Genomic DNA, 16,329 nt, shown 5'->3' with positions numbered 1-16,329 from the left:
GTCCCGCAAAGGAAGGTGAGGATTGTAGCAGGCACTTGGAGAATGTCAGCGCCCGAGAGGCGGGGCTGTCGCAGGGCACTGGTGAGGGAGCCCTGGGGCCGGGCCGGTTTCTGTGCAAGTCTGTTCGCTGTGCTTCCCCTGAACGGCCAACACAGATGCAGCTCAGGTCCTCCACCCGCCCTTTCAGGAATGCCCCAGGACAAATGCCGAGGGGCACCCCTGCCCTGGAAAAGCCTCGGTATTAAGAGATCCTCGGAGTTCGGAGGGCTGTGTGCTGAGGTGCGGGAAGGGCGGCAGGTGACAGACAAGCTTTACCAAGCACTCACCGGCCTCACGCTGTGCTCAGTGCTCACCCCACCAAGTACGTCCTTTCGCTCTCATGACAATGAAGTCCTGGGCTCATTTTATAGGAGGAACAGATGCTCAAGGAGGTTAAACAGTCAAGATTCCAGAACTGATGGGCAGCAGGGCTGGGATCGAACCCTGGGCTGGGTGGTTCGGCTGCCAGCGTCCCAGGCCCTCGCCCCGGCCACACCCGGACACACAGCCCCATGTCACAGAGCACACAATCACACCCCGCGAGATCGTGCCACTGCGCCTGGGACTCGGCGCCACCGCCTACTGGCTCCCGGCTCCGCAGGGAAGCCCCCTCCCCTGAGAAGGAAGGAAAGGGAAAGAGGCCCCGGGAGGCCAGGCAGGCGTGAGGAAGGCCCCACCCCGGGATACAGGTCCGCAGCGCAACCGCCCAGCCCTGGGGACACACTCCGGCCAGCGGCAGCCTCCCTTAACTTCCGAAATCCTTCCCTCTGAGGAAGCCATCAGCGTGGACATGGAGACAAGCAAGAGCTGAGGCCCCTTCCTTTGGGAGGAGGCAGGGGACGGGAGGCCAAAGGAGCAGAGAGCGGCAACAGGTGAAGCCTCTGGTCCCAAACCACAAGCTGGGAGGGCGGCCAGGTAACAAGACTCCGGTGACAGTGTCTGTCGATACACATAAGCCGCACACACGCCAGACACACACACGTCACAGACACGTCACACACACACACACACACACACACACACACACACACACACACACACACACACCAGACACACCAGACACACACACACCACAGTCAAGCACATCCTTTTTTTCTGGAAACAGACTGCACCTCTCAGAAGTGGACATATGTCTGTACGGAAGCAACAGAGACACGACAGGGACAGGACAGAAAGACGCCAAGGAAAGAGAGCGGGAGAGACCTGAAGGCCTACGGACCAGCGCTGCAACAGGAGGGAAGGAAAAGAGGGGAGCGAACTGCCGGCGCCGGGGGCTGCGGCCTGCTGTCCGTGAGGCTGGTTACGCAGCCCGCAGCCTGGTCCCGTCGGCACTCTCTCCCTCTGCGCTGAGCGCATGTCCAGCCAGATTCCATCATTTAGCGGCCAAAGAGCCCTGGCCCCAGCTGTACGTAAAGAAACACACCTCCAAAATCACATTAATATCTGAGAACTAGGGAAACCGAATTCAATTTTCAAATTAACTCAAAGAATGGATCTTTCGCAAAGAAACTATTCAAATGAAAGTATTTATTTTTTATAAATGTTTTCTCTAGCCAGTTTATCTCAAATTGCTCTTTAAAAAACAGTAAGAAAAAAAAAGAAAATCTGTATTTAATCTTGTGAAAAGTTAAAAGAATAACCAATAGCTTCCGTTTCTTCAGGTTATTACTACGATTAAATTATATTCTCTTATAAAAATGTTTTAAAAACCCCACACACATAAACAAGTCACAAACTACCAACGCAGAAATGCAAACACGGCCCGCACAACAGCTCCGGTGAGACACAAACAGGTTCCTGGGGGTCAACACCGAAGGGCAGCAGGCCCCGCAAGCAAAACGCGCCTACAACAAGGCCGATCTGCATTTTTAGCACTGAATAACCTCCCATTTCATGGTACACATTTCACAATATCGAAAAACCACCACCGGCCTTACTTGACTAAAACCGGGGGGGGGGGGGGGGGGGAGATACAGACAGTGCCCCTAGGTCACGGGGCGACGCACTGCCCAGGGCGGGGGAGGGGGCGGTCTCCAAGTCTGCTGCAGAAGGCATGGGGACAGGTGCCAAACCTTTACCTTGCCCAGGTACCAAGAGTTTACACGAACCGTTCCGCATGCTGCCACGACGGTCCGTCTGGGCGCTCCCCCCGAGCCGCGGGCGGCCCTGAGCGTGTCTGGAGTCAGTGGAACGGCCGGCCGCGTCTGGGTCTGGACTTCAGGTGACCGGCTGAGCGGCGCAGGGTTTTCCTTTCTCGTCGGTGCAGCTTCTCAGCCTCCTGCTGCTTCTTCTGCTGTTCGGACTGAGGGAGAAAATTACGTGAGAGAGAAAGAGAAAGAAAACCCCAACACCCCCTTCGGTAACCAAGAGAATACCCCCGTCACACCGCCACCACAGCCGGGCGGAGGGAGCAAAGCTGCCCGGGGTCTCGGGGCACGCGGTCTGGCCCCCAGACTCCGCTCCTGCCCTGCCGAGCCGGGCATTAGCCAGGACCACTGCTTTATTTATGTTGCCCCAAACACACACACACAAACAGTTACAGGTACCGAAGGCGTATTATAAGCCACCACGATTAAGGATCAATCACCAGAACAGATTCCAAAGAATCTGGCTGTTTCCAAAAAGTCCACCTCCCCTGGGGAGCTTGAGATTTGCTGCCGTTAAGCCTGGACAAGGGCTCAGCAGACAAGTCGCTTGCAGGTCCCCGACTGGAGCGGGCACAGGGTCCGCGGGCTGACTGCTCCGCGGGCGGGCCTCCCGTGGCGACGCTCGTGCTGGCAGAGCAGAACCCACGACGGAGGTCAGAGCCGCCTGGTTTTAAAAGCACATTTGCCAGTTCTGAGGGCACCAACTCTTGAATGCAAAGCTCAGAAAGATATTCCCAGCTGGAACTGCACAAAAGGTAAACCGAGAAAGTCCTGTTGGGGTATAAGTTCTAAAACCTGGAAAGCATTGCCTTTTAGGCCCCTTATGAGGCTGCTTTACGCTGACCTGTGTTACTCTGCGCACCTAAAATCCTCCTTCGTATTTTGCTCTTGAAGGAGACGTCCCCGTTCACCTCCAACGGGCATTATTTCATAGTTTAAAATAAAATGCTGAGAGGAGAGGGAGTAGTGGGGAAGGAGAGTGATCTGTGAGACTGGGGCTCTGAAAAATTCCTTAAGTTCTTTTTCTGATTATTACTATTCTTCAAGAGTCCCAATAAATCCCATCCCGTCGGCTCCTCTGGCACATCCCCAGAGCGGCCGCTTGGCTCCACCCCCTGGGCAACAGCTGGTCAGTTTTTAGAAATAAAAAAGGGTCAGTCTTCTGCTAACTACAACTGTTCAACAGCTTCCCACAGTCCCACCTGGACTTCCGGTAAGCACCTCACGAGGCCCTCTGGGCCGGAGCCGTGTGGTCTCCGCTCCGTCTGACCCTCTTCCCTTTGACCTCATCTGACACACACGGGCTCCCGTTCAGATCCTCAAACAAGGCTGCCTCAGTGCCACCCGCTGCCTGGCACCCTGCCTGACCCCTCAGGGCTCTCACGCCGCTTAGAGACCCGACCTCACAGCACCTCCCCCTCCCTGGCCCCTTGGTCTGGGTCCGGCCCCACCAGACGCCCTCACAGCGCTGCGTCCTCTGCTGAAGCACCTGCCACCACCTGTCCTTCTTTCAGCAGACTGACAGCTGCGGAGCAAGGGCCCCGTCTGTCTCGCCCTAGGTCCCCGCAGCACACACCCCAGGGCAGAGAGCTGACACACACTTGGTGGGACACGCGCACACCCGGAGGAACCTGCACACGGGCTCACCGAACTACGGTATCAGGGCCCTTGTAGGATCAACCTGCACTGATGACTTAATATTTTGTTTCGTCACGTTATGAAGTATCCCCCAAAGTGTCTCCTGTCCACATAATTTTGGAAAGCGACAGACCGAATAAAGATAAACAGGCGCCGGAGCTCGTCCGTTATGCGCTCTTCTGCACCGTCGGCGTGGAGAGCCGTCCCGGGCGTGTCCCCGCGGGTCTGCTGGCAGAGCAGTCTCCCGGGAGCCCCTCTCCGTCTGCAGCAGCATGTTTTGCAGAGTCCTGCCGGGCCTTCTCCACAAAGAAGCCTCCAGAGGGGCCTGGAAACAGCAGTGACTGTCCCGCAGACAAAGCCCCACGCGGAAAGGGACGCTCACCAGCCTCTCTGTGGCAGGCTGCACCAGACGACGTCGGTGCTACATGCCCAGTCCCGAATGACCGAGGGCGCAGGTAGCTCATCTCCCAAGTTTCCTTTCCCTCTGCTTCTCCGTCCTGCCCCAGCTGCTCACCCACTGTTGCCAGCAGGCTGGCCCAGAGAAGGGGGAATGCGGACACGTGTCAGCCCCACGCCTTATTAGAAGCAGCCTGGCCGACGGTCTGGTGAGAAGCTGCAGTACAGGAAACCTGGAAACCGGATTTGGGCCTTAATCCTAGTTTTGCCACTGAACAACTGTAAATAATACCAAAGCACGAACTTCCCCCTTACATCCAGTCACGCGTTAGAAAGCATACACGAGGGGTGCCTGGCCGGCTCAGTCGGTAGAGCATGTGACTCTTTGACAGTGGGGGTCCTGAGTTCAAATTCCATGCTGGGAGTAGAGTTTACTTAAAAAAAAAAGTATACATGAAAATCCTGGGAAAACCTGAGATTTCATCTAATAATACACCTAGTATCAAAGGAGATTTTTACTGGACACTACACAAATCCCTAATTATTCCTAAACATGAGATTTGATAGTTACAATTTTGTTGCTCTAATGATACAAACAGGTAAAATCAAACATAAATTGCTATAGTTCCCCACACAGTTTCACAGCCTCTGCCAGACCTCACCATGGGGCCAAGCACTTATTCGTGCTTCTTTGGTTTTTTGCAAAACACTAGTAATTTTAGAGGCATCTTATTTTCATTTTACCCTGAATTCTAAGCCCTGGACCGTCAGGGCTTTCACTTTACAAGGCTGCACCAAGGTGGCCCAGTGACCCAGAAACCCCACGGCCGGCTCCACGCCAGCACTGCCAGCTCCGGGTCGCTAAGGGCCCGCCTCTGTCAGGACAGCAAGGGCCCCGCTCGGGCTCAGGCTCCACCAAGCTGCGGGCTCGCTCCCAGTCCCGGAGGGGCTCCGGCTGCAGGAAAAGTGCTAGAACAGGAACACGGCCACCTCGACAGGGGACAAGCCTGGGAAGGCCATGCTGAGGTCAGACACATGCACGGTGCGAAGCCTACGTTCCTCTCCTGAATTAACAAAATCACGTTGGAAAACTTACCCTCTTTAATGTGAATGTCAACTGTTTGCTGCCGACTGTGGTGTCTGCTACGCTCAACGTGCCATTTTTTGCTTCGAGTTTCAAACGATCTTCAAGGGTTTTACTGGAGGAGATTTAAGAGAATGACACATTAATTAGCATTGTTTTGATTTGGCATTTGAAACGAGTTTTAATTAGAACGGATGACACGAAGAAAATCTGTTACACTTATGGGAGAGACAGAAAATGGCATTCACGGAACGCAGCCGCGGGAAGAACGGGGGGCAGACCGACGTCGCTCGCGCTCAGCAGCTACACAGTAAAAACAGCAGCTGCCAAAACACCCGCTCGTTTAGTATTTCAAGTGGCGGTTCCAAATAGATTTTCAAGGGCTGCTCCTGATCTCGCTAAATCACATTTCTGAAGCCGCCACGGGAGGAGAGCTATTTCTGAAGCCCGTGATGGACTGGAACGGTCAGTGGCACGGACATTTCTGGAGTGTTCTGTATTCAGGCCCCACACCAGGCAGGCTGCCGAGCGCATCACGCTCCGGCCGCCCGGTCACCTCTCCGAGGGAAGACCCCGGGCAGGTGTTCCAGGTGAGGCCAAGGAGAAGTGCCATGCGAGTCTGGAGGCGCCCTTCACCTGCTCTCAGCTCCCTGGGCGACACTCACCACCCACCGTACGGACCCCGGGACGTGAATCCATCTGACCACAGACGGCAATCGAAAGCTCTGCAGGTAAACTCCGTTCGGTCTGTTCACGTCACTGCTCCTTGGCTCGGTACCTTTTCCTTCCACTTTCTTACCTGAATTACTCCGCCCGTCGTACTTTACCCCAGTGGAAATTTCACTGCATTTCTTGATCACGTTTCCCACACTTTTCTAGGGTCTCTAGGCCCCTGCTGTGGCATGGGTGCCATCCGCACCAGAACCACCACCCGGCCCGGCTTTGCCATCAAGACGTCCGGTTTGTATCTTGCACACGTGACCCTTCCTTGCATGTCGCAGGACTCATGTTCCAGTGGAAAATCAGAACACGGCCCTTTCTGTGAACTGGGCTTGGAGGGAAAAAACGGTGACTTCCCATGGCAGCTCTGACGCTTGGAGAACCGACCAAGGTGGCAACACCCATGGGTGCCCGTGATGGAAACGGGAGGAGGGGGCCCAGGAAGCCAGAGGAAGAGAATACGGTTCTCTCTTATCCGCTGTTCCCTCTTCCAAAGAAAGGTTAACGCTCCCTTTTCTGATCCTCCTTGTACCGACCAGAGTTGAGTGTGCCCCTCTCGAGTGACCCTGTAGAAACACCTGACTGAATTTAGAAATGGCTGAATCGGGCGAAGGGTTTGCTTTTGCCTGAAATACGATCTTCATAACTAATTACTGAGCAGAGGCCTTCTCCTAAACGGCCCGCAAGATAAAGCGATGCCCCTTTGAAATTCCGCAGGAAATGTTTGATGTCCGCACCAGGGGAGACTTATCTCCGGTTTACGACGAGCAGGAACGTCCCGAACACGCCTCTTTACCTAACTTGAGACGTGAAGTGGTTAGCATGAAAGTGGCACTCTTTTCTAAGCAATAATGTTATTAAGAAGCACTTTTAAAGTACTTTTCATCTTCAAAGTGCTTTACAGACGAACTAATTAATCCTTTCAACATCCCTGAGACACAAGTATTTATCCTTTATAGATGGCGAGAAGGGAGGTGAGGCGCTAAATGACTCGCCCCGGGCCACGTGAGGACTCGAGTCTAAACCCAGGATTCCAATTTAAGCATTTCTGGTTTCCAGGAGTGTGTCAGACCAAACTTGATCTACACCGTTTTGTGCAGGAAACGCGTCCACAGAGCCTTCCGAATGACAAGCTTCCACACGACAGCCGGAACGAAACGAAGCTCTGGTTTAGTTTGGCTTTTTAGCGAGAACGCAGACGTGAAGTGTCAGCGGCTCCAGCGCGGAGGGGAAATACGTCCACCTAAGCGCATTCCTGAGCCTGTTCGTGCCCTTCTCGTTCTTTCCTTTCATGGCTTCCGAAGACCTATGGAGCCGCTGAGACAGGGAGGCACACAGCAGACACTAATTTGGGAAGAAAGTGACTTTTCAAGTAAATTGTGGGCAATTACTACTCTTTTTTAAGAATGACCTTATTTCCTCCATGATAGGGTATATGAATTCTGGTTTTCTCTCAATGTACTTTCAATGTGCACTTGTAAAAACTTGTTCTGTCTGGGCTGCTTGGAAAGACGAGCAGAGTTTTAGAACGAGCCATGGCAGAAGATCAGACACAGGCACTGAGTGTGGAGATTTCTACATTAAAGCGAGTTCCACTTCCCTCCCTTTGAAAGTCGGTTTACAGTATGTGGCTGCTAACCAGCAGGTCCTAAGCCAGCTACTTGAGAATGAATCCAGTCAGAGCCGATTTAAGCAGCAGACAGACACCTGAAAACCGTCTGCTGTAATAGAAGAACAAAATGCAGAAATCCACACTGTGTGACATCGATAGGGAAGGTTAAGAACTTTAGAGAAAAAAATGTCACTGTCACATGAGGACCACCCCCCCCCACCCACCATTTTAGGGGGACTGCTAAGAAGACAGATGTGGGCTTCCAACCTCTGTCAACCTTCCAAAGGTTGACAGGGTAGAATTATCCAGCACAGGACAAAGGACAGGGCTATGGCGGGGTGGGGGAAGAGCCAGAGTTCTCAGAAAGGCTATCTTAAAAAAAAAAAAAAAAGGGCATGAAGTACAAGGGGAAACACCAAATTAGATATTTATTTTATGCCCCAGGAAATAATGCTCCTCAACCAAGTTTTTTAAAAGCACTCTGTGTGGAGGCAAGTGCCTTCGTTCAGCGTTCAGAGGACTTAACTCAAAAGAAAGGACGCGCCCCTCCACAGTCCACACCCGTCCACAGTCCACACCAAAGGGACCAGGCAGGCAGTGGAGAAGCGGAACCTACAGCGAAAGAGCAAACGTGAAACACTCCGTTCAGAGCCGAGTACCTTGGACAGATATTTACAGAGACCGCGCAGGTCACCGAAAACTCCATCTCAATGCCTCCTGTCTGTCCGCACGCTCCTCGAAGCGCCCGTGTCGGGAGATGCGAACGACAGTGACCTGCCTATCTGCATACGGCATCGATCAGCTCTGCTCGGAGTCACAAAGATGCCTGCTGGCCCCGGCTGCCGCGAGTGCGGGGAACAGGCATGCTGGTAAGAGCGCGGAGAGCTCGAAGCCCCTCTCTAGGGCGATGTGACCCCTTGTGAGCCAGCTAGTTCTGGCACTGGGTGGTACAGTCTGAAGAAACCCCTGCACACGTCATGGCCTAATGAACCAGCAGTGCAGCTACTGGGAGGCCCACATGCACTTGCAAAGAAAACTCTTCTATGCTCATGGCTACGTGGACAAAGCCGCTTGCCGGCAACAGGATCGGCGGGGACCTTCACATCCAGGAGAGGACGGCCAGCACTGCGCACGTGTGAGCGTGCACCCACAGGAGCCCCTGAATTCTAGAAAGGCACACACAGCAGTGACCTCCGGGAGGGAGCGTGGGGGTAAAAGGGAGACTTTCACCTGTTATTCTACATTCTTACGTATTACAATGGAAGGATGCTTACAGGTCACCTGAGTGCATACCAACTTGAGTAAGAAGAGATTCGGTTTTCTAAGTGCAACTTTGGAATTAAACTGCTTTCAAAATTAGATTTAAAAATGCTTCTGTTAAAATAAGACCATGTTCCTTCAGCTCTCACCCACCGGCAGTGAGGAAAATCAGCTGGAGAGTAAAACGGGCCACAGCGCATCCACAAAGGGATAAATTTGCAGGCACGATAAGCAGCGACCCAAGGGGTACTCAAGTCACCTGGGGAAGAAGGTGAGCTCCTCCAAGGCAGGAAATGGCTCTGAAATCTCTGAATGTCCAAGACGGACCACAGGCTAGGTGCTTCAAAGAAGGCCTTCCTTCCTAAGGGCTGCCTGGCGGGGAGGGGAGGGGAAGGCCTTCCTACCTAAGGGCTGCCTAAGGGGAGGGGAGGGGAAGGCCTTCCTACCTAAGGGCTGCCTAAGGGGAGGGGAGGGGAGGGGAGGCGGCCCCAGTTCCTGGGCTCCCGGAAGCCATGTTGTTCTAGACCTCTCCTCCAGGCTCCCCAGCATGTCCCCGCCGGCCGCTGCCCCGGATACTGGAGAGGCCCACTGCCCAGACTCCTGACAGGCCCGAGGCATGAACTGCCCCACTTTCTACCCGTTCATCCTGATGGCCTCTCCTCGGGCTCTCTGAGGGTATACCCCCGTCCTTTCTGAGGCCCCCTCCTTACCCAGGGCCTGTCTCCTCCTGACTGCTTACTGAATTCAGCTGTCACTTCTGTCTCCTGCATCACTGTCTGCTCGTCACCGGTAATCCCTCCCCGCCCACTGACACATTCTAGCTCTCCTAAGCCTACAAGACCTTCCCCATCAACCTGTTGGCTTTGATGCCTTCCTTTTTCTGCCAAACTCCTTGGAAGAATCATCCACATTAACCGCTCACAATTTATGATCTCTATTCATTCATCTGTCCGTTGCCCTCCAATATTTGGGCTGATGCCTAAAGAAGCTGGTCCCAGCAAGACCAGCATGGCTTTGTTCTGTCCCGTGGCCCTCCGGGCTCCCTCTGACATTTGCGCCACACCCTTGTGTCACTTTCTCCCTGCTTGGCTCTTTCCAGCTTTCTGCCTACAACTCTGAAAACTCCTCAGTGATCTTTACTACCTCCTTCTCCTCCGCTTGTCTTCCAAACTGGAACCCTTAGCCCTTGGCGGTCAATTTCACCGGCGACAGCTATAAAACAAGCAGCAGTACTCTGTGTGCAGGTGTATCGTTCTAAGGACGGGTGTGCGGTTTTTTACCAGACTCAAAAAATACCTGCTGCTCGCCAGGGACTCCCCTCTTCACCCTCACCGCACTCTGCACACTCGGAGTGGGCCACAAGCACACGGGACTGCTTGCTCAGCCCCACGTCTCTGGCCCATCCCCTGGGTCTCGGGTTCCCTACTGAACGTCACCAAGACGCGCGCCACCGCACACTTCCTGGGCTGATAGCTGGCTCAGTGCTTGCAACCTTAAACCTGGTTTTCACTCCATCTCCTTGACTTTGGTCCAACACAGCCAGACAGTTCAACACTGCCTGACCATTCCTTTCTCCTGTGCTATTAAATTAGTAACCAAACAACCTTGAGCTGTAAGGCCATTTTCCCCTCTTATTCTTAGACAGTCTTGTGAATAATTTGGCGCAAGGCTGCCTGGTCCCCCCTGCCCCACAGTTCAGGCTTTTACCACTTACTTCTGACTGGGACCACTGGACAGTCTGTTAGCTGAGCTCAGGGGCCCCTCCCTGCAGTTTCTCTCTCAAACTAAGATATTTCATGACCAGTTTCTGGGAAAGAGGGACTTTTATGCCTCTAAGTTTTTACTTTTATTTTCTGTAACAAACATGGACTGCTACTATGTAGGTATTCACATGATTTGGGGACGGGGTTGGAAACAGATTTGCTGCTGGTAAACTCAGTAGCTTAGCTGTGCGTGGGTGGCTCCCCGGTCACTCTACGCGCCCCCGCAGCGCCACGACCACGTCCCGTGGCTTCACGCAGCGCTCCCTGTTCGCCCGCCATCTCCCCCACCCTGCTGTGGGTGCTCAACCTTTTGTCTTTGTCTTCGACCAGTGTCAGTACGACCTCTTGTAAAAACTTCCTTCAGTCTCCAAAACTTAAACCCCTTCCTTTCTCGTGCACCGTCCGCGTGGCCCTGTGCCGTCCAGAGCAGCAGCGGGAGCGGGGAGGCTGCGGTCCTGGGAGCCGCGCTCGCCTTCCCAGCCCTGGCTCCGGACGGCACCGCTCACCCTAGGCGGGCACTCGGCGACGGTCTGATGGATGAACGGGCGGCCAGCAAGGCTGCCGGGCGGCTGAAGACACTCACAAAGCCTGGTGCTGTCAGGACGCAAACACGCGCTGACACACGGAGGTGTGGGTCTGATGCCATGTTACCAGGCCAAGCAAAGAGGACAACTCACTCAAGTACGGAGTTAGGGTTCGTAATTCACTGTTCCCTTTGCAGAAAACGTTTTAAAGTTGGGCAAGTGCAGGTGAACCTTTAAAACCTAATACACTCAGTTTTGATGCTGTGTTTTATTGACTGCCTTGTGGTAACTCAAACAATAAGCAGAAGGCGTCACTTTGGTTCTCTGAAGGAGAATGGTTCAATGCTTCATTAAATAACACAAAGATGCTGCAAGTTCAGCGTTTGCCAAAATAATCCAGTCAAGACTAGAACTCAGTAAGCAGTTTGTGCCAAAAGGCCAGCAAACTGCAGGCTGTTCATACCAAAGGGTTATTACTTTAAGCAGCAGGACTCTCCTTTTAAGCTCAAGAAGCATTATCACTTCCACAGTTCTTCCGCCCAAAAAAATAAAAGTTTAACGGAGTAAAAATGTTGAACTGTAGTGTATTAACTTGGCTATTATTTATCCACTAAATACGAAATTTCCATCCTTTTGTTTCTCTTATTAATGTCCTGCTACAATCCACGGGCAGAACAAAAATGGTGGGAGGCACCTTCCCGCCCCCAAATCACGTTACCGTGCTTACCTGAAGACAACTGTCCCCAGGTTTTCCTGGCCAGTGGGCTGGGAGCAAATGGGTCCTCTCTCAGCCAGCCTTGAAAGGGAACTTCTGGAGTTGCCTGACATGTAGCCAAGGCACAAGAGAGTCACAATTCCACAAAACCTTATCACGTCCCCACTTGGGTCTAGTGCCAAGTCAAGAGCCAGCGGCCAAGTAAAAAAAGCAAGACAGAACCAGCGGACAATCTAACAAAGAAACTCACTCCACAGAATCCGAAACCTACAAACAACTGGTCTTCCCTCTGCCTCTGAGCAGGACTCCCAGCTGAACCTTCGAGACTAACAGGTACATAAAAAGTGAGCTTGCCCACGCTGCTGGCGGGAACGTGAAATGGAGCTGCCTCTTTGGCAGGCAGGCAGCTTCTCAAAAGGTTAAGCATCACGCTACGTATGAGAGCCACTCCACTCCTAGGTGTGCAGCCGGGAGGGATGAAGTGATCTGGTAAGATCGCACGCACAAACGTTCACAACAGCATTATTCACAACAGCCGAAACGTGGAGCAACCCACAGGTCCATCCGCCGGCGAACGATGAAGGACACAGGGTCCACCCACACACCAGAAGCGCTCTCGGCAACAGAAATGAAGGCAGGGCCGACTGATGCTCCAGCGCAGACGAACACGAACCTGACGGAAGCCAGTACGAGCGGCACACAGTGTATGGTTCCACTGACAGGAAACGCAGAACAGGCAAATCCACAGAGACAGAAAGACTGGTGGCTGCCTGGGGACGGGGTGGGCTGGGGGCAGATGGCGGCGAACGCTATGGGGCACGGGGCCTCATTTGGGAGAGATGCATCGGGGTGACAGCCGCACAGCTCTGTGAATACACCAGAGACGATGGACTGCACACTGTAAGCAGCTGAATGGTATGTCATGTAAGTGACCTCAAGGAAGTTGCTATTAAAAGAAAAGAGTGGTATGGGACGCCTGGGTGGCTCAGTTAGTTAAGCGGCTGCCTTCGGCTCAGGTCATGATCCCAGGGTCCTGGGATCGAGTCCCGCATCGGGCTCCTTGCTCGGTAGGGAGCCTGCTTCTCCCTCTGCCTCTGCCTGCCTCTCTGTCTGCCTGTGCTCTCTCTCTCTGACAAATAAATAAATAAAAAGTCTTTAAAAAAATAAAATAAAAAAAATAAAAGAAAAGAGTGGTAAAGATACCTTCCAAAGATATGGACCCTATTACTAGATTCCTTGTTCACCAGCCGATCTTTTATTCGTTAGAACCAGAATTTTGAGATGCTCCTGGATTCCAAGTTGAAGGATTCACTCAACATTGGGTATCCCAGTTACTTGCTAGAAGCTGGTGAGATGATGAGGACCAGCCATATCTCCGTTCCAGAAACAATTCAGCCTGTCTACCGATGTCCTCTCCACCCTTTCCCCGCTTCCTGCATCCGGAAAAGCCTACCTTCCAAACAGGAAGCCAGGAGCTGGAGAAGTGAGGTAGAGAACGTCTACCTCTACCTCTACGGGGTACTGCCCCCGACCCCGTACCTCATCCACCCGCCCGGCCCCTCCTCCCCTGGGCTCCCCAGACCTTCTGGCTCTTCTCGTAAGATTCTCCACCAGGACCGTCTGTCACATTAATACTCAGCCCCGGAATTCTCAGAGCAGAGACTTACCTAACCTACGGCTTGTACACGATCTGGCGTTGAGGACCTAGTTTGTTCCTTACTTAGCCGTCTATAACTGTAAGTGTCCAAATAATATTTTTAATGTTGACTTTTTCACGGAGGTAAAATATATTCACGTTGCTGTGCAACCATCACCACTATCCGTTTCCAGAACTACTTCATCCGAAACTGAAACTCTGTACCCCATTAAGTGGCATCTCCCCTGCCCCCCACCCCAGCCCCGGGGAACCACCATCCCACTTTCTGTGTCTGTGTATCAGACTAATCTAGACAACATTCTTTCTCATCTCTCAATATTCCCGCAAAAGGCTTAAAACGTCTGGCAGATTTTCCAAGTAACCAAGTAATCAGGCAAGCCAAGATATGGATAAACGTAACCGAAATTCTAATTAAGAAAAACAGCTTTTTGCTAAGATGCCAAGAATCTGCTGCCTCCCAATTACCATTGTACGGAGCAGCGCTGATCGTAGGGCACAGAATCAAATGGGCACCTGTGGGTCGGCGCAGCGGATGGAAGGAAGCAAGGACGACACATGCGTGTGACCAGCGCGGCACAGACGTGTTCTTACGTAATTGGCCAATACTCTCAGGGCTGGGCCCCGGGCCTGACTTTATGGAAACTCCACCTCAGGGGGTCACTAACAGTCATCATCACAGAGACCAGTGTACTTCCCCTCAAGCCTTGTGGTGCTTTAACTCCAAAGACCAAAACGTCCTCCTCAGGGCCATGTGGCCGCGAGGAAGAGCGAGGCCCCCGCAGCCCGGCGAGGCCCCCGAGAGCAGGGTTACTCACTTGAGCAGCTTCTGCTTGGTGGCAGAATCTTTGAAGCTCCTGAATTCCTCGCCTGCTTTGATCTCATAAAACTGGGGCTTGAGGACCGTCTGTCTGTCCTCCTGGAGCCGCTCCTGCCGCTTCACCTTCTCCTCCTGCTGGAGCAGCCTGCGCTGCTTCCTGACCTCTTCGACCCAGTCCTTCTCATCATCTGAACTCTCAGAACTCTCTGCATCACTTGGTTTTCCTTCCGGTTCTTCCTCCTCTTCCTGAAAACAAAAATAGTAAAGCAGCAGCTCCGTCCCCCACCGAACACCGACCTGTTATTCTCTTCTAACTCGCCGTCACCCGCGGAGTACGTGACACGGCACGCATCGGGGCGGGGGGATCCCTTTAATTAAGGAAGATCTACTTCCAAGCTGAAGTGCAAACCGATTACACCCCAAGTGTCCCAAAGGCTCTTCTAACTTACACAGAAAACTTTATGTTAAAGAAACAGCAGCAGATATAAAATGAGAAGGAGTACGTTACTTGTTCACGAAGTTCTTGTTGCTCTAAGAGTCTTAGTTTCTTCTTCCGTTTTTCACTTATTTTCGAAACAAGTGGGTTCAAAAGCCTAAATTCTTCACTCTCTTCGTCCACTTGGAAGTCAGGGTTCTCAAACATAACTTTAAACCGATCATCGGTGAGAATATTGGGAAGGCTCTATGACAAAAAGAATGTAGAAATTTTAAGTTAGTATGAATAAAGTCTGACCAGAAAGATGGCCTAAAAACATTTCCGTCAATTATGAATTAATAAGCTGTACAAGGCACAACATTAAATTATTAGGAAACTTCTTTAGAACTAGTTTCCAGAACTTTCTAACTACCCTTGGGTTTTATCTCCTACCCGCAAATAGATTCTATTAATCTATTTCACAGACAATACGTATTACTTGACTGTTATACGTATACATAATGAGCTAAGAAAGAACCTTTTTGACTTAAATTTACGCTTACTACATTAGAAAGAATTTCCTTCAATTAACATTTCTCATGAAAAAACACATCTTAAGGAAATAGGTATTTTTGAAACATGGCTTTTTAAGCATAGCTATTACACGTGTAGAAACAAAATCTGTGAGTTTTCCAAGTTCATATTCCAAAACTGGGAAAGGAAATACAGAACAATAATCAGGCAAGAATTAGCATGGTGGGGAGCCGCTGGTGGCAGCTCCCTGACTCTGAGCGAGTGATCTGGAAACAGAAGGGAAGCTTCCATCTCTTACAGGAAGGCCTCATCAATTTTTTTTCCGTTGGCCATTTAATTGCTCGCAAAGGATACAGTGTGAACCTTTTGACACAAATAAACTGATAATGAGACCCATCTGAATAGGTTAGGGCCGACACTAAGTTCCTTTTTAATTGTACCATTTTTGAACAGAAAGTTTTCTTTTCTTTTTTTTTTTTTTAAAGATTTTATTTATTTATTTGACAGACAGATCAAAGTAGGCAGAGGCAGGCAGAGAGAGAAGGGAGGAAGCAGGCTCCCTGCTGAGCAGAGAGCCCGATGCGGGGCTCGATCCCAGGACGCTGGGATCATGACCTGAGCCGAAGGCAGCGGCTTTAACCCACTGAGCCACCCAGAGCCCCAGACCAGAAAGTTTTCTAGACGGCATCATAAACTTAGCTGTTCACATGGCACACGACAGTCTTCTACACTCAGGGCTCTCCTACGGTTTCTTATCTGCTGCACACTTGGAAATCAGATAAATCAACCCTATTTCAAAGGGCTTGTAAATTAAACCGCTTGAACGTGCACTGGAGAAGCTAAGCTGTTCATGCTTGCTTGTAAGCAGTGGATTTCTGAGTGTGGTACTTGGAATATAGCTTCAGAAAACTTGGGTGAGCATAAGACATTAAGGAACTGGGCTGTTTATATACAGGTATGTACCCCAAATCCGATAAACCCTTAACCTGAAATTCTACTTCCTATCCG

The 16,329-nt window shown here is 51.7% G+C and overlaps 1 protein-coding gene across 1 annotated transcript in view; it reads right to left on the bottom strand.

Annotated features, from left to right (window-relative positions):
• Positions 1-1,544: 1,544 nt before the first annotated feature.
• The window catches only part of NOL10 (nucleolar protein 10), a gene marked incomplete at its 5' end in the record, with an annotated part of 25,523 nt that continues 10,738 nt past the window's right edge, over positions 1,545-16,329 (bottom strand). Inside the window, 4 exons of the mRNA XM_080813700.1 lie at positions 1,545-2,341; positions 5,317-5,419; positions 14,371-14,618; positions 14,881-15,054. Coding sequence (XP_080669826.1) covers positions 2,222-2,341; positions 5,317-5,419; positions 14,371-14,618; positions 14,881-15,054 — 645 coding nt within the window. The 3' untranslated portion in view covers positions 1,545-2,221. The remainder of the gene's footprint in view (positions 2,342-5,316; positions 5,420-14,370; positions 14,619-14,880; positions 15,055-16,329) is intronic.

Source organism: Martes martes (assembly GCF_963455335.1).
Source record: "Martes martes genome assembly, chromosome: 9".
Classification (NCBI taxonomy): domain Eukaryota; kingdom Metazoa; phylum Chordata; class Mammalia; order Carnivora; family Mustelidae; genus Martes; species Martes martes.
Note: the sequence above shows the minus strand (reverse complement) of the source record. Positions and strands in the feature narration are given on the sequence as shown.